This window comes from Catharus ustulatus, chromosome 1 (genome assembly GCF_009819885.2).
Source record: "Catharus ustulatus isolate bCatUst1 chromosome 1, bCatUst1.pri.v2, whole genome shotgun sequence".
Lineage (NCBI taxonomy): Eukaryota > Metazoa > Chordata > Aves > Passeriformes > Turdidae > Catharus > Catharus ustulatus.
The window spans coordinates 135,825,186-135,852,940 of NC_046221.1; the positions used below are offsets into that span (position 1 = coordinate 135,825,186).

Genomic DNA, 27,755 nt, shown 5'->3' on the forward strand with positions numbered 1-27,755 from the left:
AACTCCTCTTACAAATTTATTAAAACAAATAATGAAACATGCACACACAAAAAAGTGCTTCTCCAGAAGTAGAGAGGGACTAATGCAAGACAAGAAAGGGAAAAAATTACTTAACACACAGGTAAAACTTGCTGACCTAGGAAAACCTAATTTTTAATCATCTGAGTAATACCATTTGACTCAGTGGCACTTCTGGCAGTGAACAGTTAAGCTAGAGACAATCTTTGGCAGGATGGGGAAGCCACTGCAGAATATGTGTGCTATTCATTTTAACACACTCTATAGCTCTGCCAGCTGGATGTTGGAACACAGCCAATCCTTAAGTGATATTCCTCAACTACTTTAAAAAAAAATTCCCAGTTTCAGAATAAAACAAAGACCTAAATCCAAAACAGTATTTTAAGGAAATTAGACTTTTAATCAGTATCAAGTGGCTTTAGAAAATATTCCTGTGTTAGTTCCATATTCCCTCTTTTTGCTGGTTTTTATTGTTCTGGAGGGTTGGTTGCTTGGTTTTTTTTGCGTAAGCATATACTGGCAAATGAGTGACTGTCCTGTGCCCAATTGTTCTTTGAGACTGAAATCAAAGGTACATGGCATTCTCAATTCATACTGATTAAACATACAGTCTAAACCAGGTAATTACAGATACATGTGTTGGGGAGTTGTTTTTTTTTTTAATTCATAAAATTGCTCCCATCTTTAAAAACACTTTTAAAAAAAGGTGGAATTACCAACACACAGAAACAGATGTTTCTGGTAGTTAAATGTCAGGAATTCAGACTCCTTGTCTAAACCAGGCATCACCTGGTTTTGATTCAGTAGTCATTGTTTCAGGTTTATTTGCTCACACTCTGTCCAGTGCTGGAGAGGTAAATCCACCTTTGGAAATGAGTATCTATACTATTTGGAAACACCTTTTCTGTAAACAACCTTTTATCTCCACAATGAAAAATAACTGTAATTTAGACCACTGTACATGTACACATGTAGACGTATTTATGCATACACCAAAATTACCTTTTTTGCATTAGCATTTTGTATTAGTATTTCATCCTTCTAACCAGAAGGATAACTCAATGAGATGTACCTGGATTCTCCTTCTTTTGCTATACTAATATTTCCTCATTATAGTATGTATTTATTATATTTTATTATGTATTATATTAATATATATTGTACTTTTTGCTTTATCTGTATCTATATTTTATTTATTTTATATTCTTTAGTGTATATTCTATTTCTATATTACAGTATTTCTTTATCTGTTTCATAGTAATAAAAGTTTCATTTTGACAGCCTCACACTTGCTTGTATTGTGATCAATAAACATGGTGTAATTCTGCCCCAGTTGTACTTGCACGGTTTCCACATACTGCAATGCCTGCTGACCTAGCTACTTGCTTCCAACTAAATTGCCAGCCTTAGGATTGGCCCATATTTCCCTTTATTCCCTCATCTGAAACAAATGCACTTGTACAAATATGCTGAAGCCAGCCAGCAAATGCCCAGGTGCAGGAATTCCTGCCCTGTGCAGATCTGTTCGCAGCATTGAAGTTCATGCTTTAATTGCATGGGAATTACTATGGGAGTGTCAAACTTATTCAAGTATCTGTTTAGCTAATATAGGCCAGCTTCCAAAAAATCTTCACTTTGCTTCCCTTTTTGAAGAGCACATACAGATCTGACTCCAGATGTGACCAGAGTCACCACAGAGTATTTCACCATCTTACCACATGATCTTTATTGATGTCAGGAAACAGTAGTTTAATTCTAACAGTATTGGTTCAACATTCTTATTAAAATAGACATTAGGTAACTATCAGACTGTACAGAACATGAAAAGTGATACATAAGTGCAAGATTTTAATGAAGTGGTGAAGTACTAAGCCAGCTCCTTACATGACTACTTAATGTGTCCTACATTGTTTGGTATGTGATTTTGTTCATTGGACATATTATTTCTAATTTAACAGGTCATTACAGCTTTAGTGTAATTGTGGGAATAAAACCACATAAAATACAAGAATTTCAAAATAAATTTTACAGCTCACATTTACGCAGCAACTAATTGCATTTAAAAATTACTACAGTGCAAATTAACATAAACAAGCACACACATCATAGGGAGCTTGTACTGAGACAGCAGCTGGATTTGACGTGCAGAACTCCCTGTCCCACACAGCCCTCACCATTGTGACCATTCATTGGTCCTTCCCATGTGCAAGTAGTGAAAAAGAGCAGCAAAGATCAGGCTCGGGCACCACAAGCTTTGGAAACAAATGCGTTCTGTTCACAGAGCTGGCTGACAGCCCCAAATTCTACCAAAGAAAAGCTAGTTTTTCTTAGCTCGAGATGCCAGCCAATAGCCTGGGCTGTGCTTCCTATGCCCCTGCTGCTCATGTATTTCCAGCAGATCCAGCTATCATAGACAAAGCTTGATCTCACCATGGGATTGAACATACTCAGGGTATCTTTCTTCCTGGAACGCTCTAGCAGGTACCAGCAAAACAGAGCACCCTCGCTGAGGTGTGTACACAGCATCTTGGACATCAGATGGCCGCGGTGTCACGTTGGTGACAAGATGGCAATCTTCATACAAGGGCATATGACCACAGATACGGACTGCCTTACGCTTGATTTAAGACTATCTCCTATCACTGGCAAGATCCAGCTGGGAGTCCTCTCAAGGTTGAGATGATGCATTTCAAATACAGAAAATCGAGTATAACAAGACTTTGAAAGAACCTGAAGAAAGGCAGCCACATTAATCAGAAGTCAGACAAACAAGCTGTGAGTAGAGACTGAATGAACTCAGACTCTTAAATATGAGATGATAGCCTAAAATGGGCAGTAGCACCCAAACATCATATATTCTGTCTTTAGGTGGTGACCTACTACACTGCACTTCCAGGTCATTTCTGCAGAGTTCCAGACATAGCTAAAACTATGAGAAGGACTGGATTGCAGTTTAACTGTGTGTGAATTTGCCTGTGAAACAGTGAGGTTATACAAAAAGCTAGATTCTCAGACTATTTAATTCAATTTAACTTCACTACCTTGAAAATCGATTAATTCAATGAAATTGAGTTAAATTACACCAGATGGGAATCTCACTCCAAATTTATGCCACCGATCATATTTCATCCTCCTCTTTCAACTGACAAGGAACATCAGTCTCAGGTCAGAGCCTTATCTTAGGTCAAACTCTCAGTTCTCATGCACTTAAGCTTCCATCTTCAAACACTCCTCTTTGCCTTCATGAAAATTCTTAAAAACAAAAGGTCTCCATTTCTGTGGTCTCCAGTACCAAAACATATACTTGTCAGTAATTTTGCCCATCCTGTTGCTTTCATCTCTGAAATATGCAACCAGAATTGAGCGTTTGCTTTCCTCTGACACTCCAACTGAGACTTGGTATAGAGCTTTCTTAAATTAAAAAAAAAAAAAAAAAAAAATCAAACCCTTGTCATCTTTCCGGATTTCCCCAGTTTACCATGAAAGGAAGCATGGCTGGTACAAAGAACCCAGATTTTTCCCAGTTCTGCAATACCCATGACATTCAAAACTCTACCACTGCTAACCACAAGAAAAGGAACATCTAGAAATCACTGAAACCACAAGGGCATAAATGAGAACTGCATGAGCTGCTGAATAGCAGTGTAAAAATCCAGCGAAGTTGTTTATGAGAATTTTATCCAAGACTCATTAGAAAGGGAAATACATATTGGTACTTTGGAAATTCCCACACTGTGTCAAAATGACATTCAAACTTTCAGATGTTTGTAGTAAAGTTACACCTATCACTGAACACTCCAGGCTTGCCCAAGCCACAGTTTATTGAGTGAAATACATGAGCTTTCATACAAGTCAGTGAGAGTAGCTAAATCCTGCAAACAGAAGTGCAGAGCAGCCCACAGAAGATCCCTGCAAGCTGGTGAGCCAGGCTTAGCTTAGCAGTCTGGGGCAGTGCCAATGCTCACATCACATCTGGACTGATCCTGTGCAGAACACATGGCTCTGGTGCCTCTGTACTTACTACCCACCACTGCAGGGGATGATGTGCTACTTTCCAAGAGATGCTCTGCCAAAAAAATTAAACATTAGCTGACATAGGTATTAAACTTAATACCAGCCTGAAAACTAGGCTTGCCTGAATCACACCATCTGATGCTCAGAGTCAGGTTTGCTGGCACGGTCCTGGTCTCAATGGATCGGTCAGCAGAGATTGAACCCAGCTGTCTTCAAAATGTCAGGTGTGATATTCACATACAACATGAACTGCTGCAATATAAACAAGCCCTAACATTACACATCTCCTAAAAGCAATGTTGGACCAGTTACACTCTTGTTTTATCTGAGCAGATGTCAGCATCTGCTTTAAGTAGAGAGAACTGAAACATTCATGTTCCTTCCCTGTCCCCAGCCCCCAGCCTACTCAAAACTGAGGGAGAACACTGAGTGTCAGATTTTTCAGTGGCATTTTATACCAAACCAGAAAGACAGATGTTTTGATGATCCCACTCCTCCATATAATCTGGGCAGTCAGTCTCTTTGCTAAACTGTTCACCCTCACTATTAAAATTGATTTGCAAAGCAGCACATTGCAGCCAAAGCAAGCACAGCAGTCATTACAGAGTAGGCTGCTCACACATTTCCCTACTTAGCCAAGCCAGCTACTGATGAATGGTCATCTTTTGTTAAGCAACTGTAAGAAACTGGTAAAGAAATACTTTGTGGCTCAGAACAGCCATGCAGACAGGCCTTCTCCTGGTCCTTTTGCATTCCAGCAGCAGTCTTCTAGGTTAGCTGGTCCTTAACCAATTTCAATAACAGAAAAGCATGAACATTAGCTGGTCAGTTGCAATGTCTTATGTGAAGAAACAATGAAAACCCTTAGAAAGTAAATGGAAGACACTGAAGCAGTGGGAGTGCTAGTTAAACTATGCTGAACAACTCTAAGATAAGTAAAGAACAGTAGTTCAACAAAGGATCAAGTCAGAGATTCTACCTATGCTACATTACGTGGTCATTCTCAAAATCTTGCAGACCACTTCTTAAAGGTCAAGATGCTTCTGAATATTACACCTCCCCTATTAGTCTTCTTACTGTCTTGTGCTCCCTTAATTTTGGAATTTTGATCTGGTCATATTAATAAGCTTAGATTCACTTCTTTTCCTGAAGACAGTCTTGCACTCAGGGATCCTACCTTTTCTGGGTTAAAGACAAAGCAAAACATAATACCAAAAAAATCAAACAAAACTAGAAAAATCCAACTCAACACAGAAATCAACAATACCAACAAAAAATGTCAAATATCTGATCTGCTTTACTTTGTGAGATCTCTGAAAGGTCTTGGATTAGGAGGCTGCATTATAATAACCACAAAAATCCTGAGTCTTGGTACTAGTTATCACTTTGAGAACTGGAGCAGACTGCAATAAAAATCATACCACAAAATCCCCACATCAGAACAGCTTTAAGAAGCCTCAGCTATGTCCAGGCTGCATTTTACTGAAGAACAAATGAAGGGAGAAACCTTGCCAACTAGACAGGGAGTGGCCATATCAGTTGAAAATTGTATCTGATACATTACAAATCTGGCATCAAATTCTCATCTCCATTCATAATTTCAACAGCCAAAAGAAATAATGACACCCATGAGAGAAATGCTGTCAGAATCTGCATGGAGGTTATACAGGAGCCTGTGGTGAGCTTTCTTGCACGCCTTGGCGCAATGTCCCATCAAGGATACGGAGTGAGGAGAGATGCTCAGCATTCCCCCTGGACCTGCAAGATTTCAGGGGCTGCACTATAACAGTCTCAGGTTTGACACTGGAAATATTCTAGCTCTAGAAATTTTATTCCAATGCCTTAAGTGCACAGGAATCTGTGTTGCTGTAAGTGTTCGCCTGAAAGCTCTAAACAGAGAGAAATTTATGTAGACTTACAACCAAAACAAATTGGAACTTTGTGCCTCAAACCTGAAAAACAGAGTCTCATCTCTGAAGAAACCCTTTTCAAACACTAGCAAACTGGTCTCCTGTCCCAAACATGAAGGAAATGTCCAGTCCATTCTTAGAGAAGTCAGCCAAAAAGGAAACCAAACCAGCCTGAGTTAACAGGTAACTGTGAGAAGCATTGTCCTAAGTGTTTGGAGTCTGTCATAATTAGAAGCTGAAGAGAAACTACTTATAAATAGATGCATCTAACTCAAACAAGTACTGCCATCATCTCCCTTCACAGTTAATCAATCACCTGTAAACACAAACTGTCAAACTTGATTTCTCTCTGATGGCTTACTAAAACTTGTGCCTCAAAACAGCCACCCTGATGACTTCAGGGGTGAAAGTTGCAGGATCAGGACACTAGACCTCATTTCTAGGTCCAGGAGGCTTGTAACCTCCCTGAGGACACACAGCCCTGAGAACATCTATAACCTTATCAGCCACAATTCATTAGAATTCAATTCAAAGATTTGTTTGCCCAAAGTCCTGTTCTCAAGAAGTGAAAAACTTTATAATCAGTTCTGCTGCAGAAGTAGTAAAGATGTTGTTACATGGCTTTTTCCAGAGCTTTAACTGCTCAGAAGTTAATCACAGCACACAAACTCTCTACACATTCTCTTGGATACACATTTACTGGTGGAAAAATGGCCATATATACTGGCATGTAAGTACTTCCTCTGTCCTGTTCACTAAATAGATTTAATTTGTTGTTTCCTCCAAAGGTATTTACTTTTGGAATTTTGGTTTTAACAATAGGAGTCTCTTGTATATATACACACACACAAAATGACAGCTCTTTAATGATGCTATGTCAGAAAAATGCCCTTTCTATGAACAGTGCAGGAAAATGTCCTTGAGTATCTTAGATACAAAAGGCCAATAAATTGAATTTATGTCTCATTTAATCTACAATGGAACACTTAGTATTTAAAGGGTACATATACTTCCCCTAGTTCCTTTCTTCCTGAGAAACTTTCAGATGCTGAAAATCAATTCCTTTTGTCTCTTTGTTATTCATCTGCTACACATTAAGGAGAAACTCTGGGCATTCAGTGATCCCACAATGGTCTTTCATCTCCAGAGCAGCCTGGTATGAATTAAAAACTTATGCTCCCTCAAATTACAGATGCAAACTGCAGCATGCCACTGACTTATGTGCTGGTGATTTCTGCCAGTGTTCTCAGCATGCTGCAGGTAGCTCATCTGCATTTCTCAGCTTAAGTGACTCTTCCACAACACTGCCCATCCAGCCCATGCAAAGTGTTTAGACATGATCATACACAAATGTATGTCTCCATGTAACAGGGACTGTCATGTACTCTTTTCCCCAACTCCCTGCTGTTTAGAAGTTATTTTTAAAAGTGAGTTTACTACAGTCAAGATGTCAGTATACAAACAATAAATACTTCATTAAGGTAGTGCTCTTTCATTTCAGTGGTCTTGAGAAATGGGTATTATACACAAATAACATCTAGCTGACAAAATTTCCTTGTCATGTCTGTTTTTAAGGGCAGTTTTAACTTAGGACTTTTTTATTATTTTTTAAACAAGCACAAAATTTAATTGCCATCTAGACTGATGCAGCACTGGTCAAACACACACTGCTATTTCACTCCCAGCTTCCATGTAGTCATGGTGTCAGATGTCCTGTATCATAACAATTCAAGGTTTCCACTCTCAGGTCTGAAAGTACATCAAGGCTTAACATATTTATTCTTCTTTTACTCTTTGATCTCTCAAGTCTATTTTTTCTCCTACCAAATGCTCTTTGCCCACTACTCAAGTCTGGAATATTCCCTGCAGCCAAAGCAATACATTCAAAATAAGGAAACACTTGCAAATTTACATTCACATTCTTTCCTACAGGAACCATCATCTTTTGCTAATTGCTTCTACATCCAACACTTTCCCCAGACAAGTTTTTAGCCACCTTGCTCTACAATCTCTTTCATGAATAATTTCTTTGCTTAAATTAGATTTCAGTGTCAAATGTTTTCCACTGTGCATCTTTTTATCTATTCAGTATGGTAGTTTGAAGAGCTTTAAAATGAAGCTACTGAAAAGTCAGATTAGAACATAATATGCAAACCTGAGCAGCAGTTAAAAGGTGAGAGCAGAGCTCAAGTTCACTAGCTATTTTGGGCTCAGATTACAACACAGCCAAGAGAATTTGGAACTCGGTGTGTGCCTAAAGTACACATCCCAAAACAGCTGTGCGAGGAGTTAATAGTAGGCACTGTGATACCCTGTGTCACACAGATTAAATCCAGCTCAGCCACACCTGTGGTTTGCAGGCACAGGTGATGCTGGCCCAGCAAGGCCCTTACCTCACTTGAATCCTCCTGCTGATTGATGACAGCCAGGGCATCCTCTGCCGCCTGGCGCTTGGCTTCGGCAACAGTGCGCTCCATCTTGGCCCTCTCGGAAGTGATCATGTCGTGAGCCTTCCGCTCGGCCTCCGACACCGCCTTCTGCAGCTCGGCCATCGCCTGCCGCTTCACTTCATTGACAGCTTCCTCTGCAAAGCAGGGAGAAATCCGCATCAGCACGCACATCTGGGCACGGCTCTGCGCGACTCGCGCAGGAAATGCATCACGGCTGCTGCTATTACGCTGAGATCACTCTCACTTACAATGACAGTCTTCCTTCAGAGTAGGACACAGAGGAACCTGGTTCCTCAAAATCCTCAAGAAGCACTCTTGAGTGCTCCTTTTCTTCTCCACCAAAGAAGTCTCCACCACTAGTAATGATTCTTGCTATTTTGATTCTCTGTCAGTATTTCTTTAGGTACGATCATTTCAGATCTCTGATCCATTTAATTTGCAATGTTTTTGAACACTGAAAAATTATTTTTGCAGCACAGCAGATATATGGATATGCTTGAGAATAATTCTTATTTAATTCTTATATTACACACTTTTTAAAAATGTATTTTTAAGCTCAGGGAAATTAAGATATGATTTATTGACTTTAACAATTTTTCCCCCATATGTCAATAAATAAACACATGAAGTTAAAAAAAACCCCAAGAGTTTATTTAAAAATTTTAAATCACTGGTCTAATATCTTTGCTTGGACATACTGTTTTATGATAAAGAATTAAAATTTGTTTATGAGCAGTCATTTGACCTATTGATCAGTCCTTCAAGTCCATGCTTATACTTGAAGACTTGGCTTCCTAGCTCTTCTGAGCTCTTGAGCACACCCTGCCCAGCAAGACTTTGGAGCACAATTAACACTGAGCAGGGGCACCCCGCTTCATTGAACTCAAACTTTTATGCTTCTTGTAAAACAACTATGGTAGTATGAGTCCCTTCTTTGGCATATACTAGTGTCGTATCTTCTATTCCAGAAAACATGGATTGTCTCAAATTAGTTATTTGGCTTTTGATGAAGGAAGAGTGCAAAGATTTTACTAATGAACAGTCTTTTAATTGACAACTAAAACAAGTAATTTCTTTTTTTTTTTTTAATTAACTGCTCTAATTAACAAGGAAACCATCCTCCCCCTGAATTAGTTTATCTAATTTTCATCTTTATTCAAAGCAAAATGACAATGATTAATTGAAAATTTAATAAGCGGTAATTATTAACTTGGCAAACCTAGTACCAATTAACACTCTATTAAAACTAATTATGACATGTTTCATTCAAGTGTTTGCACTTAATTGTTTCATGCACTTAAAACCCACCTTAATTAAATGTTCTGTTTAATTAAAGCCACAGATTTCTATTAAAAATGTTTTACTGTAGATTAAAATCCAAATATTAGAACAGTGTTATGTGTTTGAGTTTTAGTCTGTGTATTTAGCCCATGTGCATGAACATGAAGACACAACTCTGATGTAGAGATACTCAGTCACTCTCCTGTGTTACATCTAATAGCTCTGCATGTGTTATTTAAAAAATAATGTCTACAGGAAATCTCCATTTTCAGTTATTAAGCAAATTACAATAAAGACTTAACTTTAAGCCTTGTAGTGACTAAAACTGAATTAAAATCAAAGAAGAGCTCTCTTGAGGAGTATGTGTGCATGTTACATGTGTGCATATCTGCAAGAGATGTTTCAACTGAAGTTTGCAAGGGGGTGGAGAGGGATTTAGAGATAAAACTTATGCCTTATTTTTATGAGGCTGAAAATATGCCCTTATATTACCCTACCATAAATGTTGTTTAGGGGAAAGCCTCAGGAGAGGAAAAAATCATACCCTTCCACCATACAGCCAAAGCTTAATTTACTTTGAATATTCAAGGTGAATTAAAATTCTATCTAAGTGGCAATACAGGACAATAATTTTTGCTTACGATCAAAGCCACAGCTACTCTAATTGTATATGCAAATCAGGCAATTTATATTTAAATTATGCATTCCTATTCTAGTCCCACAGGCACACACAGATCAGCAAAGGGAATTGGTAGGACATTTGCAAGGTGCTTGAATATTTATTACCAACTGTAACCATTCACTGATCACGAGAAAAGAACTATACACAGGCAAACATACAGATGTAATTTTATTACCATTTTCAGAAAAATGAGGCAACTTAAATACAGACGTTGCATGTCTATGAACTGCAGTTACTGACTAAGTGGATTTCTTTAAGAAAATCTCTATTCTTACTGATATTTGCTACTAATAGAAATTATCTTTGTATGACATGATGCACCTTTGTTACATTATATAAATTTAGTTTTACAGCTACGTGTTTGCAGTGGTTAGAAATGCCAGTTTCTTATATTAAACAGAAGAAAAATGTTCCAACATTTTTACATGGACTTCTAATTGTAGTTTTTCATCCCAGATAATCTACTTCTTTTCAGTCCAAATATAGAAATTGAAAATTATATCTTCTATATTGCATAAGTTGTTTGCAATGCTTCTAAGAGCATGAAGATGCCTGAAAGTTATTACGAGGCCATTATGCCTGACTAATATTTTTTGGCTGGGTTAAACTATGGATTGGATTTTAATATTTCCATTAACTTTGATGAAAGAATTTGTGCTATCCTAGGTGTGAAAATAAATAAGTTAAAATATGTTGAGTCACAATGCACCATCATTATTTCAATACATTACAAACTCATGAACACCTAAATAACCAGACAAAATTATGTATCATTGATCTTCTTCACAACTTCTCAAACCCAATACTACTGATATTTTATAGAAATAGAATGCAAGCTTCATAGTTTAAGATATGTTTGTGATATGGGTGATGGCAAAGGAGATTTTTATTTGCCTTGACAATGCTGAGCTATGAAGACCAAGAATGATACCAGCACCCTGTGCTCCCAGAGAAAGGAAGAGTGATTAGATTCCAATATCAGAAAGCAGAAGTCTGAAAGCTTTTAAAATCAAGTATCTAAGATGCATGTATCTGCACCCTCTGCCTTCCCAGCAATGCTAAGCATTCCTGGCACAAATTCACTGTCATTTTAGGAGTGCAACTGAAATCTTCCTTCCCTTTGAGCAGCATTAAGCCACAAGAGAAGCTCCAGGAAGCAAACAGCTTGTGTGGAATAGGCACTACCCAGCATGGTCTGAAGTCCTTGGAGCAGATTTAAGAGAGGTAGTTATTTTTCACCCAAAATGATGATTCACCAGCCAGCTCCTGGACACCTCCCTCACATCACATTTGTCCACATGATGAGGAAAGAAAGGTGGTGGGCAGATGTGCAGTCCTGTGCCACCACAACATTTTGGATTGTCTCACTCTCAAGCTGACCCTGGCAAGGGTGGCCATTGGAAGTTGGTGACAAAGAGTTATCTCAGAATCATATCCCAAAATGCATCATCTGTCTCAGGACTACTCTGTACAATATGCAGGACCCTTATTTTCTTTGTAAGACAGAGGATGGTCATTTCCTTCCTCTTGTGTAACTCCAGAGCTTTTCAGCTGGACTGCCATGGACATTGGGCCTGGCTAAGTGACAGGGATGGCTGGAAGACAGTTTCTACATGACACAGAAGAAGCTATTGCAGTAGCCAACAACAGGCCTGTGACCCTCTCTGTATTTCATAAAGGGAAGTCTGTACTCCCAGAGAACAAGTCATCCAACCTGTGATCTGACTGATCTGCATTACCTGCCTCCCTCCCTCTTGACTACTGAGGAGCACCAAGAACTTTTCTTGGACTCTTCATCCCCATATCCATAACTCAATGAGGTGAATTGGGCACTGATGACTGCTTTCTACTGGTGTATGAAACTGAAGTGGGCTTACATGGCTTTAACTCATGAGGTACTGCATAATATGTCCTTGCTCCAGCAACCACAAAAGCACATGCCTAACTTGGTATATTTTCAAGAATTACACTGGAGTCTGCCAATCTTCAAAAGCTTAAAGTGAATCCCTTCTCCACATGCTTTTCAGTTTGCTTATTAACTGTTTTTATGCCACATTCTTTCAGTGTAATGGATTTAGCATTCCAAACAGAATTTCAGACTTGATTCAGCTCTCTGCACATTGGTCTTTACAGATATTTGACACACAAAGAGATCCACACTGAACCAAAAGAAATAACCTGTGAGGGATTTATGGTCTTCTTGACTGAGACCTGCTGCACAAGTGGAAACTATGGAGCATCTCAAATGGCATCAAAGGCATATTCTCACAGAGCTAAATTGCACCTTTACTGCCTTCATCATGAAACTGTGGATACCTCTAGTTTCAGACCACCTTCCAAAAAATGCAGGACCATGATTTATGAAAGCAGTATGCTTTCTGATGTTTAGACTTAGTAACAGATACAGGTATGCATCCTGCAGAGTCACACTTCTTTTATTCTCCAATTCACAGGCATGATCACTTGATTTAAACCCACATCAGCCTGAAAATAAGAGACTGGAAATGGCACCAAAGGAAAAGCTTTGTTTCAAATGAACTGATGACATAGATGTTCACAAAATGATGTCACAGGTCCTGTACACTACCATTTGTGAATACACACAGTGTGAATGCACATCCAATTTCATAACTCAAGCCAAAAGCTTCAACTAACTTGTGTTAATTATGAAGAAACTTTCTTCTGCCATTGTATTGAATCCATGAGTCATAAATAACCAGATGCCAAATGACATCAAACCCTAGATTTTGCAAGACGACTAAGTTTTTTTAATTCAACAGAATAATGCTTCTCTTGGTGAGATTTCCTGGGACTGCATAATTTTTTTGCATTTTTTTCAATTAAAATATAAATATAAATATGGCAATATGGAAATATTCTTGGGCACTGAGTTACAAAGGCTACATTTTCCTTGGACAAAACCAAGAACATGTGCACTGTTTTACTATTTTTCACAGAAAATGTAGTAGTTCTAAAAGCATTAACATAATGACAAATGTAGACTTTATACAATAAACCCACATTACACACAACACACAACTTCTTGTCTGATGCAACAAGATAACAGCATAACATTTTTACATATATGCCATGTATCTAGTTTAAAATATACTGCAAAGCAGCAAGCATTTACAGGAGATTTGATCAGAAAGCATCAACACTGTTGCATATTTGCCATTTAATCATTAGCTGCTGCTCAGACAGCTGCTGCAGACTTCATGGTTATACAGGTGTTCAAAAGGAGGGGGGCGTGTTTGGGTGTATAAATAGCTCCTCAACTATCTCCGTGGAGTTCAAGAGTTGCCTCCTGGCCCCTCTGCAAAAAAGGAAGCTCTGATGTCAGTGTCAAAAGAGCAGAGGTTTAGCTCCAGCACCAGAGTGGGATCCCTGCCAGGAAACTCCTGTGCTCAGGCAGAGTTTCAGAGTTAAGAAAACTTTGCACAACCACAAAGTCTGCCCAGGGTGCTTTCCAGGCACAGGCAGATGCTGTCAATGCCCTGCAAGCAGCCAGAGTAGCTGCAGAGATGCGATCTTGCTGACTTCATTGCACACTCTGCAGGTTTATGAGCACAGGCTTCACTGGGGGCTGACAGGCACAAAATCTTTTTTAAATTAAGAATGGTTACTTTGCATAGTTGAAGACTTTTTTTTAACAGGTGTACTTGTTTTTTTTCCGCTCCTTTGGGAATTCTTACCTTAACTAGGTAAGAACCCTGAAGCTTAAATAAAACCACCCACACTAACCTCTTTTTTTTTAATTGCTAACAGACAAACTTTTAACATATCAAGTTTCAGCCTGAAACCATTAGAATCCCTGAAAATAGGGATCCTTATGGGAAGTACTGATATTCCCCTAACTATAGCAGCAGATGCTTCTATTATAAAATTATTTATGTCCTGATCAGTTCCAGTTTAAGATTATTAAACAAAATTTCTTCTTGTTACTAGTAAGCCCTTCCCCCGCCTCCCAATTCCTCCCATCAGTGCACTAACAACTGCACACAGCTGCCAGACGACTAGCTGGTGTTTTTAAACAGTTCTTACCAGCTTTCTTCCAGATCTCCTCTGGCACGTATCCAGATGCAGGCCTGTGAAGGAATTCCCGATGAGATTCTGCAGGAGGAGGGGGTGAAGAGGGAAAAAAAAAGAGCATCATAAGCAATGCTGGCTTCTTGAGAACAAGGCTTAGAGAAAAGTACCTTTTCTCTTTAATTATAGCTCAGACAAAGAAATCAAGTGAAGCTTTTCTCTCCTCAAAACAAAACGGATGCCATGGCTGTAGCTCATGAATGTCACACAGACCAGATCAATGCTTATGACTTGAATGTCTCATCTTAAGCCAAGTTAAGACGCTCATTTTATTTTTATTTTACAGTGTTTTGAGTCAACTCTGTATGACAGTATCCACACTTTTAAAGGAGGCTTTGTGAGACAAACTGAGGGAGTGACATGCTTTGTCCTTTCTCATTGTATTTATGAAAAGGAAAAAGAAAGAGGCCAACAGTGCAAGTTTGGCACTTCTGCTCTGTGCAAAATAGAGTACTGATGAGTGCAGATAAAAGTCAAGATGTCATTCCAGTGATCAAATAAGTTGTCCACAGAAAAGCAAAGGGGTGTTTCTCTAAGTTCAGAGCTATGCTTTCCTATATCTGAACCCATGTTGGCAACTGTAGCTGCAAGAGTTTGAAAACCAGAACCTTTAGGTTAAGCCCCTAAATACATGCTGCCAAACAACCTCACTGGAGCTGAAGCTTGTAATTCACTCACATATTTCAATCACATTTTGACAGGTCTTTCCCCTTCTCCTCTTTTTTTAAAAAAAAGGTTTAACCTTTAGCCTGGGCCTAAGAGTTCTGAAATCAGCAAGATCCCTTCCACAGGGACTTCAAAGGCCTAAGATCAGACAATACAAAAAGAAAATTCACTTTGGTCTGAAATTTAGCATACAGATCCTCAGCAGATGAAAATTGAAATTGCTCCTTTCAAATACAATTTAAAGATTGATTAACTAGTATTCAAAATAATAGACAACAAAATGAAAAAAACCTCAACCAAACACATACAGCTAAGTTCATTGCCATGATTACTATTGCCAGTGTGTCAGAATTCAATTGCCTAAATAAAATAATTTGTTACATTACAGACAGGTTTGAATGTTTTTGGAGATGCTGCTAGAAATCAATTACCTGTTTGATGTCTGAGCTTGAAATATAGCAAGAGTATACCTACCATTTTTTGAAACTATTTTTGACTAAATGAATTAATTTTTGTATCTTACAAGCTTTTATTTCACTAACTAGGTCAAAGGGCAGCATTTTTAAGAAAGAGGTTGAAACATCGGGTTTTGAAAATAATTTCTTACACCACTACATGTACCCATACAGTACTGTTTACATACAGTAGACCACATAAATGCTTTTAAAAGATTAAAATAATGCAGGCAGCTAACAAAGGTGGAAATGACAGGCTTTTTCAACAGAGTAGGGAATCCCAATCCCTGTGCACTGGTTCACAGATGTAGTTTCCAGCATGAGAATCTGCAGACAGTGACTGGGAGTACATCTTCCCATCTGACAGGCAGCTGAGTGGATTTACCCAGCTCTTCTGTTTGTCACTGAAGTGTGGGACAACAATTTAAAATAGATTTTTGTCGGCAGACTTTCACACCTCTCAAGCATAAAATAATAAGACTCTGTGTGTATGTGTGTAGATTTTGCAAAACAGTTATTTATATTGGTTTAATCAACTCGATAGAGGATTTCAGACCTGATACCAAAAATGGGAAAATTCTCAGTATGGCTTGGCTTGCATGATTCTGGAGATGACGAATAGCCTTGTGTACAGTTTTCACCCCTTAAAGGCTTTTAGACTTACAGGCACAAGTGCCAGTTCAGTTAGGGGGACAGAGGCAACAGCAGAAAATACTGTTTGATGGCTCAAGAAGAACAAAGGTAAAAAATTAAACCACTTTTGTTTGTTCTTCATGGAATACCTGCATGAAAAGACACAACCAGGCTCCACATGTGGCAAAACAAGGGGTTTGTTGCATTCATGTCTTTACTTTGTATTGAGTTTCCCTGTCTGCTATTTAAGGTACCATCCAGTACAAGGGGAGCATAATCTTGATTTAACTCTGTGGCTGTTAGTTTTGGGGGAAGCAAAAAAAAGAAAAAAAAAGAAAAAGGACGGAGAGATGTGGAACTGATTTTTTGGTACACATGACTTTCCAAAAATGGAATTCAATGACATAAATGACCAGATTTCCAGCTAATTGTTAAAATTTCCAAAACATAAACATCAATCAAGCTCTTATTCCAACCACAAATTATTTACATGAGGAATGAGATCCTCTGCAAGAAGACTTAAATCAAGAGCTTATGAGAGACTTTCCCATAGTTTGGAATGGTGCACAAAAAAGACAAGAAGCACTTACGAAGATAATAAAAAACATATTTTCTAAGCCAGAAAAATTTTAGTAACATGGCTATTGTTTAGTCAGTGGTGATGAGCCCATGAAAACAATCTTCTTTCTAAGGCTAAACTGCAGGAAAACAAAGGATATAAATCTTACATATTAGTGTTTTTAAGGTAAGGAGTCTTTCAGCTTAAGAATCATAAAAATTGTTCATTAAAACAGAAACACGAAAGATCTTAACTTGGACATCTAGCAAACTCAAACCAAGATTAACACAACTGAATGAAGTCCCTAAAACACTAAATATAAAAGTAATTGCAAAAAGCCATAATGAGGACAATATACAATATTAAATAATTAACTGCAGCACCTAGAAGTCAAAGTAAATGCTGCCTGGAAGGAAATGGATTGAAATCAGACATTACGAACAATCTGAAGTGACAAGGCTCATCATTCAGAAAAGGATATTGGAAAAGGCTTTACATGTCAGACATAATAACAAAGGTTTGTTAATGGTGAAAATGCAACAATATCATTATGCAGAACAACAGTACGTACACCACTGAATTTACTTGAAATTCATGGCAAAGCATGAAAGCATATGTTGGTAATTAGTCCAGTTCCTACCAAACCAAAGGAAAAAGATAACAAGAAAAATAAAAAGCACATATGTATGAGACTAATCTGGACTTGTCTGTAAATGCTCAAATGAGATAAAAACAAAAGAGACTTTTGATATCAAAAATGCTATTGGAATTTTGTATTCTAATGTGAAATAAACTTGTGAAATAGTAAGAAAGTTGTTGGAGTGGGACAGAAGAATATACATGAAGAAAACACAAAAATTTGCATTGTTTTCAGCTCTCACATTTGAATGAAGAATTTTAGTGGCTTAAAGTAAAAAAAAGAAAAGGTGCTGAAAGAGAGTGATGAGCAGGGACATGGAGAGTTGTAAGAGCAGCCATAAATATGGATCTGTGAAGTGAAACTGAGATTAAAGGCTAGGACCAAATAAATTATATGAACTCTCATGTGATAATTAGGCTCGAACCCAAGAAAACAGAATAGAAAAACTAAGAAGGAAAATAAATGCTCAATAATCTCAAAAAACCTAATTCATATTTGGAAAGAAGGACAGAAGGTAAGCTGGCAAAACAAAAGAATTGAGGTTTTTTATCACTGGACAGTGACGTGCAAGTCTATAAAACAAAGTATTATGAAATGGAGATGAACAGCTGATGTTTTGATGATCTTTTAGAATTTACTGCATTTATGAAAATACTGGCAGTGATAATAATACCCTACATGCCATACTGAATATTAAGGCTCAAAAATAATAGATATAAGCAGCCCTGAAAAAATTAAATATATGTCTTTTTATGTATTTATGTTGTTTTCATATTTCATATGCAAGTTCTGCTTCATTCTATCCTATAATAAATGTAACACCATTAGTGGGACACAGAAAACAAACAAAAAAAATTTCTCAGAGCAACAAATATTAAATATTTACTACTTTGCTTGTAAGTGTCAAGTTCAAAAGTGTGCCAGCTCCACATAATGAAATACAGAGATCTGAAGGTGGGTAATACTGAATGAGACTACCTTGCAAACCTGGTTGGGGGGCAAGTGTCCCCAGTATTTTTAAACACATCTTTGCCCTTCTTTGCCCTCTAATACATTTTTGTGGCTATTGCAACACCTCTTGAAATTGTGCTAAAAATAGAGTTGTTGTGTTCTCATTGTAAAAGAATAAGAAAAGAAAAGCCACACAGGTGCTGTATTACTGAACCATCCTCAAGCAGAGGCCACGTCAGAACTGAGCACTGAGAACACACACATGCAATGTTTCTGCAGTTGGAGCCCTACCTAACAGCATGCAGTTCAGTAAGCCACAGCCCAGCCCAAACCTCCCATGCAGTGAGTGGATTCAGAGCAATACTTAATGTCATCAGTGACCAGTATCACAGAGGCTTTACATTCTAGAATTACAAGTTATAAATGTTACTGTGGTATTCACAGCATTACAGTTTGCTCATGTTGAGACTATCATGCATATCATAGCAATGCTGATTATCTGCAAATGGCAAAGGAACAGGTTTATAATCACAGCATGAACAGACGTGTCTTGGCAGGAATGCTCTGGCTAACACTGAAAACATGACAGTGAATAGCTTTGGAAAAATAAAGGGGTCTGAAAGGGTTAACATTTAAAAATGTACTAAGAAATGGCTAACCTATGTGTTTTTGACAAATTCATACACTTCTGAGAATCCTGGTTTCCTGAGGCAAATCCTGCAGGTATTGGCTCTCTTCAGTTGGAGATTTCAAAATCTGTTTTGTAAGATTTCCATTCAGATAAATTCAACAGACACAAAATATCAACGCTGCTGCAGACCTTCTGAAGTGTGCCTGCTCCACTTATCTAGAGCCACAGCTGCACTCAGTATGGTTATAGATCTTGTTTATAACCCACGATGCTGAAGAACCCTCATCTTTAATTTATCCCACTGTGTGTATTTCAGTATACAGCGTCTGATATGGGTAATTATTCACTATTAGGATGAAAGTTGCAGTCCTGCTGCAGTGTGTAGTACTGAAATTCTTCAGCAGAAATGGAGGACTTGGATGATTTATTATTCACTTCATAGACCATCACAGTTAATCAAATGAATATATATAAAGTCTGAGTCATTTTTAGACTTTCATAAACATGTATTATTCAGGCTGAAAAGAATAGACCCTCTTACCTTCAGCACATTCTTGGAGAATAATAGGAGCTTGTAACCTGTTGTAGCTGGCTAATGTGTGTATTAGATTACATTGCATTAAAATGAATAATCAAGTATTTAATTTAATTTTTTAATTAAAAAATATCAACAGAAAAATATTGATCAGATACTGCAAACCTCTAGACTCAACATAATTTACGGGGATATCAAATTAAAAGAAGCACAAAAAACTTTGGCAGGAAAAAAGGTCTACTGGTTCACAATGACAACCAGAATTTTGTTCAATTATTTTTCAACTCCAACTATCCAAAATATCAGACTTTTTCAGCAAGACCTATTTATGAAGACCGGTACGATGTTTGTAACACAAAGTTATCACTTCAGTGATGATATTTGAATTGTAAAGAAAAAGAAACAAAGGCACAAATAATGCAAACATATGGCCCCCCTTTTTTTTTCCCTTGCTAGTGGAGATGACAAGATGGATTTAAAGGGTGGATTACCTTGTTGAAAAAAAAAATAAAACAACAACAAAAAAGTACAAAGGGAAACCACTGACATTTAGAATCTCTGTAGCAAACCCCCCAGTATTTACATGCTGTGGTACTTTAATTAAAATATTGGAGGAACTTTTCAATCCCTTTTTCCCCACTTCAAAACTAAAATAAAAAGCCCTAAAGCATCTCAAGGCTCACAGACACTTCTTTAGTTTCGTTATACCTCTGAATGTTAGGGGTTTTCATTTTGTTAACTAGATTACTACGAAATTTGAGGAAATATAAGGATTAGATTTCCATAGACTCCAAAGTATTTTCTCCCTGTCATGTCAGACATAAAAGCACTTCTTACCAATATTTACAACTGTCATGGATGCTACATCACTGAAGCAATCCAAGTTTCATGTTTGTGAGTCTCAGAAGTATTTTTTCAACCAAATAACCAAATTGGACATGTTAAAATTAAATGGACTTACTCCAACCAGTTCATTTGTACCCACAGTACTGCAGAGCTGACTGAAGTGTCCAATGCCAAAAACTGTGCTGTATAATTATCTTTTAGGTCAGAAGACTTTGTTGTTTCCAAGAATTCATCTTGACAAATACACAAACTAATGCTAATATAGGGATCTAACTGCATGCTTGATCTTCATTTTATCGTATGTACCTGTTGTTGTGGTGATGACTAATTTTCTTGGATTGTAGTATTATCTGTAAAGTTCTGATGAATGTCATGAGTTCCAGTTTCCTTAGGGAAATATTAACACTGAAGTTACCTTTCAGTTTTTTACCTACTAACTACACAAACACCATGGCCTGTCTCTTTTTGCATCACAGCTTTACTAGAGAGATGAGCCACTGCTTCTGATCTACACACAAGAGTTCTTCCTGAAGCTTGCAGATGTTTCAGATGCCATATTTATGAGTCTTTCTTTACATTACATTTAGCACTGTGCATACAAGCCATTACCTGAATACTTTCTGAGAAGGGCTTCTCTAGGGACTAGACTTATTAGTGAACTATGGAAGCATTTCCATAACCCTTCCTTCCACTGATCAGAGCACATTTATAGAGCTATTGACTCAGGTAATTTGATGCACACATCCACAAAAAAGATTTGTTTATTATCAAGAGGTACTAAATATTACAGTAATAACTCTAGATAAATTTACCAAGAGAATGATGGAGATGGGATTAGATTTGTTTTGCTGTTTTTCTTCTTGCAATTAAATAAATTTTTGACTTAGTAAGTTATTCTTAAAAGTCAAAAGGAAAACACAGTTAAAATATAGTTGCAAAATAACACACAGATGCAATTCTACTAATGGGAACAGTTTATGATGATTTTGAGTTAATTTTTTATAAGACAATATTAGACATACAAGCATGGCCTCCTGTGGTCTTCAAAAGAGCAAGAACAATAAAAAGATATCACCAAGATGTTTCTTTACCATATCTGCCACAAAAGTGAGGAGATGGGGTAGAAAAAGGCCAAAATACTAGTAATTTACAGAAACTCTCCAAAGTAAAAGCTTGTTTTTATAGAGCAGAGTCCTCTTAGAGTACTTGTGCAAGGTACCATGTGAGAGTGACTGTGAAGGTCTGCAGGGGTGAGAGCCCAGCTGTTTGGTCTGCTCCTTGTAAGGCGGCTGCAACCCACCCAGCTCAAGCTCTGCAGCTTGAGTCAAGGCCTGCACAGATCCACAGAACTATACAACAAACAGTCCTCAGACACACCTGCACAAGCTGCAGTGATGGACACAGACCTAGGAGGATCATGCATGCATGACTCCGAGCATGCCAAATCTTGTTCCTTTCTTACACAGAAACCAAGTATGCCTAAGAAGTGCCTATATCTTTATAACTCCATTTCTTTCCACAGACAACTTCCAAGTTATGTCACTTGATTTAAGAAGGTGGAAGCCCTCTGTTTCAAATTGCAGACAATGCAGAAGCACCCACAGACTCTTTTTAACAACTGGGCAAGAGAAGGAGTCAGAAGGAGCAGAGAATCAGCGTACATCTCACTGCTCTGCCACCCCTAGATGACAGTCTGTCCTTCCACTCCACCCTCTCAGAGTTTGCTGAATGGAAAGCAAATTACCAAGCATCACCCAAAAAACCTCAAGCCATTCATCCCAGAAACACTATTTTTTGGGCATAAGAGTTATAGATAATTCAGTAGTCAGCAGAGAGTAGCCATCACTATAACAGAAGAAACAGAAGAACAAATGCAAATGTCATCTATCACTTAGCTGAGCTTAAAGAGAACCCAATTTTCAATGAGGATACTGTACCTAATGAAACTGGATCTGGATTCACTGGACTCTGCTGTCTGGAATGACTACTGCTGCTGTTTCCGCCTTTTTTTAAATCCTCTGCATCACTGTACCGCCGTATCCAGTAATTCAGCTCCTCACGGTCTGCTTCTTGACATCGCCGTAGGACAGTGAGAGATCGCCTAGTTTTTTCCACCATGTCCATTATACAGTTCAACAACTATTCACAGCAGTGGATGGAGCACAGAAACAAAGAAGAACGTTTTATTCACAGAGTGAAATAATAATAAAGAAAACGTTAATGTACTGAGTATATGGGTTTTAATAACAAAGGAGTCCCTCTCTGTTAACCTCAACTATAGTTGAAAACTTCTAGACTAGTCTTAAGAATGACAATCACTTTCTTTTTAACTGGTGATCCCAAACTATGCAGATAGGGACTTACAGGACAAAGAGCAAAGACAAGGAGGAAACAACTACCCTAGAAGAAAACAACTAGCCCTACCATTAGTATTACATGGCACCACAGAGGACACAAGATGTGGTCCAGAACTGACGCCTACAAATTTTACAAGAGCTAATAAATTCAGGAACAAAGCCAGGTCCAGATCCAGCATTTATAGAGAAAGTCCATTCTTCTTTTGGCAGATTGCAATAATTAAGATAATGCAAGAGACACTTATCAGCAAGGCCTGGTATGAGCTATCTAATGGGGAACATCAAGCCCTCTGATTTAATCAGCAAAGCTTTCAAAACTTGTCCTGGAATTCAGATAGGTTTTAAAATAAAAATTTTAAATTCCTGTCTTAGAAGGCCTCTGTTCAGACAATTACACATAAACGGATATTTAGCTCTTACATGGTCAAGATGTTTCCACTCTTCTGCCCATTCTCTGTCTGTTAGCCTGTGATCAATCATTTCTTCTTGACGCGTGCCATGCAACCCTGTCAAAGAGGAGCAAATTATGTTTACAATGCTGGAAGTACTCTATGAGGAAAAAAAGCTGAAGAAAAAAGAGCCTATAGACAAAATCATCATATATTCCTGTTCTAGCATCAGGAATGTCACCACCAAAAAAAAAAAAAAAGCTTCTTAAAACTTTGCTCTAAGTGCTCTTTAGTATTTTTCCCCAGACAAGATGCTAGTGTTTTGTTTGATTTAATGTCTTCAGTTCTCTAAGTTCTATATGCTGCAAGATGACCTTTCCAAAATGGACACAGCTCTCTCTGACTATGTACAATTATTATATACAAAAATATAACATAATACAATATATAATTTTTCATTTGCACTATTTGAAGTCAGCAAGGCAATTATTTGGTAACTCAGTGCATATAATACTAGCTGTACTTCAGAGAGTTGAAAAAATATTAGTATAAACTCAGTATTATTTCACTAAATGCAGTAATTACTACCATGTCAACAAAGCATCATTAAGGGTTCGTCCCTTCACAGATGTTTAAACAACATGTGGTTAAAATGTAGCACATATATCAGAGCAGCTGACAACATGATACAAACAAGCCAATATTTATTATCAACACTCAAGGGGAACCAACACTTGTTCTTTGTTTAGCCTCCTCTGTACAGATGCTGAATATTTGTAAGTACTCCTCTTTTACTAAAGCTTTGTTTAAAACAAGGAAGAAGAGTAAGTGCAGATGTGAAGCAAAATCCAAGAGCACCAGGCATCCCGTTAAACCAAACTGCTCAGGGTGTGGCTGGCGCTTCTGCTGTTCATGTCCTCTGCAGACATCCCCATGCTCTGGAGATGTCACACACACACAGCCTCTCTGAAGGACAACAACTTTCTTCTGCTCTAAGCTGAAATCAAGCTATATTGATGTTGCCATCATCACAAATAAAAATTAAAAAAAATAAAAATAAAAAAATATAAATAAAAGGCTCTACCTATCCTTACCTGCCATACACCTGAGTGTCCATGTCACTCATGGACCTTTGAAAACACAGGTTCCTCTCGCTTCTGAACATCTTACTTAGAGACACAATTTAATCCACTTTTACAAATACAGATCTGAAATAAGGCCATTAGAAACAGCTGGATGGACAAACAGACATAAAGGCTATATCTGAACAGGTTAAAAGATCTTGCTCACAAAACAGAGTCACAAAGGAAACCAGAAACCTAAAAAAACAATGCAGAAAATCAACGTGCCTTACCCATAGGTCTGTTTCTGTCCCTGAGGTCCCTGTGATTGGGGTGTCTGTATGAGTCCCTGTAGTGGTGGGCAATGGCCATATCATCCAAACGATAATGCTGAGGTGGAGGTGGGGTGGGATGAGGCAGACCATTGGGCTGATAAGATAAGCCATTATTTGGACTGTACCGCTGGCCTGGGCTAATAGTGCAGGGCCGCTTGCTTGGATGCTCTGAGTGCAAAGGCTCTCTGTCAAAGCCATTTTCTTTGGTTCTGAAAAACAAAGAAAAGGAACTTTAATTCATTTAGTAAACAGAGCTTAGGAACATGCACCCCCACCTACACATGCAGCTTCAGAGCTAAAGTTTGTTCTTTCACTTTCCTCCAGACGTGTGGTGTTGCAGAACATTTCATAACACTGCTGATTCGAAACATACAAAGGACTCATTCACCTTGTCTAAGCATCCCTTTATCTTGAGAAATATTAGCAGGGTGAACCTTCTGATGGAGCCACTTAACGAGGGCCTGGAGAGCAAGCAGCCTTTGCTGAGATCACACTGATGGGGTGGATACACATGCAATGCAGAGGTGAAACCATCAACTGATACATGAAGCTAGAGACCAAAAAATTCCTATTTTCAGTAGTGTTTATAGTGATTAGAAGAAACCTGCAGTTCAAGAAATGCTTTTTTTTCAAGAGGATACCAGAAAGTCTAGCAGTGCATGTCAGTGTGCTGAAGCTCAGCATGCCATGAGCTCCCATCAAGATCAGTGTAACAGAGAAATTCGGGGAAAAATTGAGTCTAATGATGAGAAATGCATCCTTCAGAGATTTTTGCACCATCTGGGATATTCCAGTCAAAGGTGCTGTGACTGTCATTAATTTTGCAGGAAGATGTGGTTAGGCTCAAGTCCTCAGTAATGTTCGGGATTTCCCACTCCATTACTCTTAGACAGGGGTTTTATGCTCAGGAAACTTGGAAGAGCTACTGAGGAGAAGGACAGGTTTTTTAATGTTCTAGTTACTCTTTAATTCAATTCACAATCAGCTATTTCCAAAGAAATCTCTTCTTGACACCTCTGCCTGAGAACCTTGAACTCACCCTGAACTAATTCTCCATTAAAATAAATTTCTTAAAAACCACAAAACACAAACAAACAAATAAACCCTAAACAACAAAAACTCCAGTTTCATTTCACTAAAATATGGGGGTTTTTTTACCAGGTGAATAAAGAAAACCTACAAAATAATAGCTTTGATCAGAAAATTTATTAGATATAAATATTACAAATGGAGGTTTCATTCCTCCCCCCAAAAACCTTTATTGAGCTGCATTTTTGTAAAAGAACTTTATCCTCTGGAAGAAATGAATGGTATCACGTATCATTCCTAGTAATAATGCAATTTTTGACACTTTGACAGAAAGGTAAATTTGAGCTAATTTTCTTGTTTGTCTGTTGTTGAAACAAACTGCCCTGTAGCAAACCTTCCCCCAGAAGCCAATCAACCACCCTGGAGGGACTGTCTGTGAGGAAACACTCAGTGTATTAATTGTCACCCCTCAACAGGTTCCCATTTACTGCCAATGAGAGGAAGCATGAAACCAAATCATCGTCAATATCCTCTGAGAGAGAGAATCAGACTAAGTTCTTTTAACTAGAAGCAGGAAATTAAAAGATGGGCTGCACTGTTTTCAGTAGGAGTGAAGTAATTTCTCAGAGACCTCACCAAAATTACTAATGCCAGAGAAGCTGCAGGTGTATATATATTTTTTACTAAACTGTAACTTGGCAAAAAGGGAACAATCTTTCACCAGAACAGCAGGACATCTATTCTAGTATTGGGCAGATATAAAAGACATACTTTGCTAAAGTGGAGCATGTACCTTGTTCCAAAACAAATGCAGCATGGCTGTGAAAACTCCTAACCAAGAAAATCTGAGGTCCATCATATATATTTTATTACTTCTGGCATGATGTAACTGCTTGCAATAACTCCCAATGGGTGGTGATGTTTCTGACAGCTCTTCAAGACAAGTTTGTATTTAGTTGCTGGTGTGTGTTTTCTTTGCACGTATTTACTCAATGTGCCAATCTTCTAGTTTGTCTAGTTGTCAAAATACCATGCAAGCAAGGCAAACTAATAATTCACCTAAGTCCTTTAGTACTACAGTTAGAATGTTCTCTAACTTAGATAGATAAAAGTCAGAAACAGCAAACAATTAAATAACTCATTGACTTTTGATCACTCAGTGAAGGAAAAGTAAAGGCATGAAAGCGGGAATCCAGTTTTCCTTTTCTGCACTACAGTTTGATGTTAAAATCACATATTTTTACACAAATGTATATATTTGCACCTTAATGTACAGGTATTTCTGTGGTTTTTAAGAATGCTTTGTACTTAATTACCTTAACTGGAATGCACTGCTTCACCTTGGAAAACACACCAACATATCCACTGAACTCTGACTAACATAGAAACTAAAGTGACTGCTGAAAACACATTTGCTGAAATGATGGTTTTGCTATTATGCTGAGTAATGACTGTCATGTCTTTTCTGGGTCTAAAAATTTAATTCTACAATTTGTTGTTATGTTTTCTGCACTGATCAAATGAACGGCTTACCAGAATATCAGAATGAGACTGTACATAAACTCACTTAATGTTTCTGACCACATAAAAATATATAAAAAGGTAACAACTTAGAAAACTTCATCAGAACAGGAATCACTACCAAATGTACTATATCTGAATACACTGAATATAGTGATAAAATACAAGGTGCTGAAGAGTGCTATAATTCAGATGCTCTGAATTCAACTGAAATCAGTCTGCTTCTGATCTCAGTTCTAATCATCCTTTTAAGTCTCACCCCCTTGGGGCAACAGCATTTTCCCAGGTGCCTGAGGAAGCATTTCTGCTTCCCAGTAACTGGCACACCCATGTGAATAGCAGTTCCAAATATAACAACATCAAAATTTTAATCTGCTTTCATCTGAGTTTGCAAAGTAACCACAAGCTGTAGAGAGGAAATAACAGTGAACGTGTAGGAAACATAACTGACACTTTTTTCTTTCTCGTGTTGGCCACATTTTCCTTGATGTGCCTACAAATCATCACTGTTATTTAGAAAATTGGCAATATGACAAAGATGGAGTCCTTCAGCTATAAACACACAAGGGGTCATTTTACTTGAAGCCATGATTTACTCAGATTAAAGACAGCAGAATAGACACTACCTTTTAGCCTTTATCCATTTAATAGAATTTATATTATTTGTAAGTTGTGATTTCAGTTTTAAATTATTGTAATTTAT

General features: G+C 37.8%; 1 protein-coding gene across 6 annotated transcripts in view; it reads right to left on the reverse strand.

The window, feature by feature from the left end:
- The window catches only part of RUNX1T1 (RUNX1 partner transcriptional co-repressor 1), a 115,270-nt gene that overhangs the window by 4,367 nt on the left and 83,148 nt on the right, over window positions 1–27,755 (reverse strand). For all 6 annotated transcript variants that reach the window (XM_033056986.2, XM_033057015.2, XM_033057005.2 and 3 more), the window contains 5 exons: window positions 24,461–24,711; window positions 23,138–23,223; window positions 22,298–22,499; window positions 14,400–14,468; window positions 8,336–8,526 (listed from right to left, as the gene is read on the reverse strand). In XM_033056986.2, the coding sequence (XP_032912877.1) occupies window positions 8,336–8,526; window positions 14,400–14,468; window positions 22,298–22,499; window positions 23,138–23,223; window positions 24,461–24,711 (799 nt within the window). The remainder of the gene's footprint in view (window positions 1–8,335; window positions 8,527–14,399; window positions 14,469–22,297; window positions 22,500–23,137; window positions 23,224–24,460; window positions 24,712–27,755) is intronic.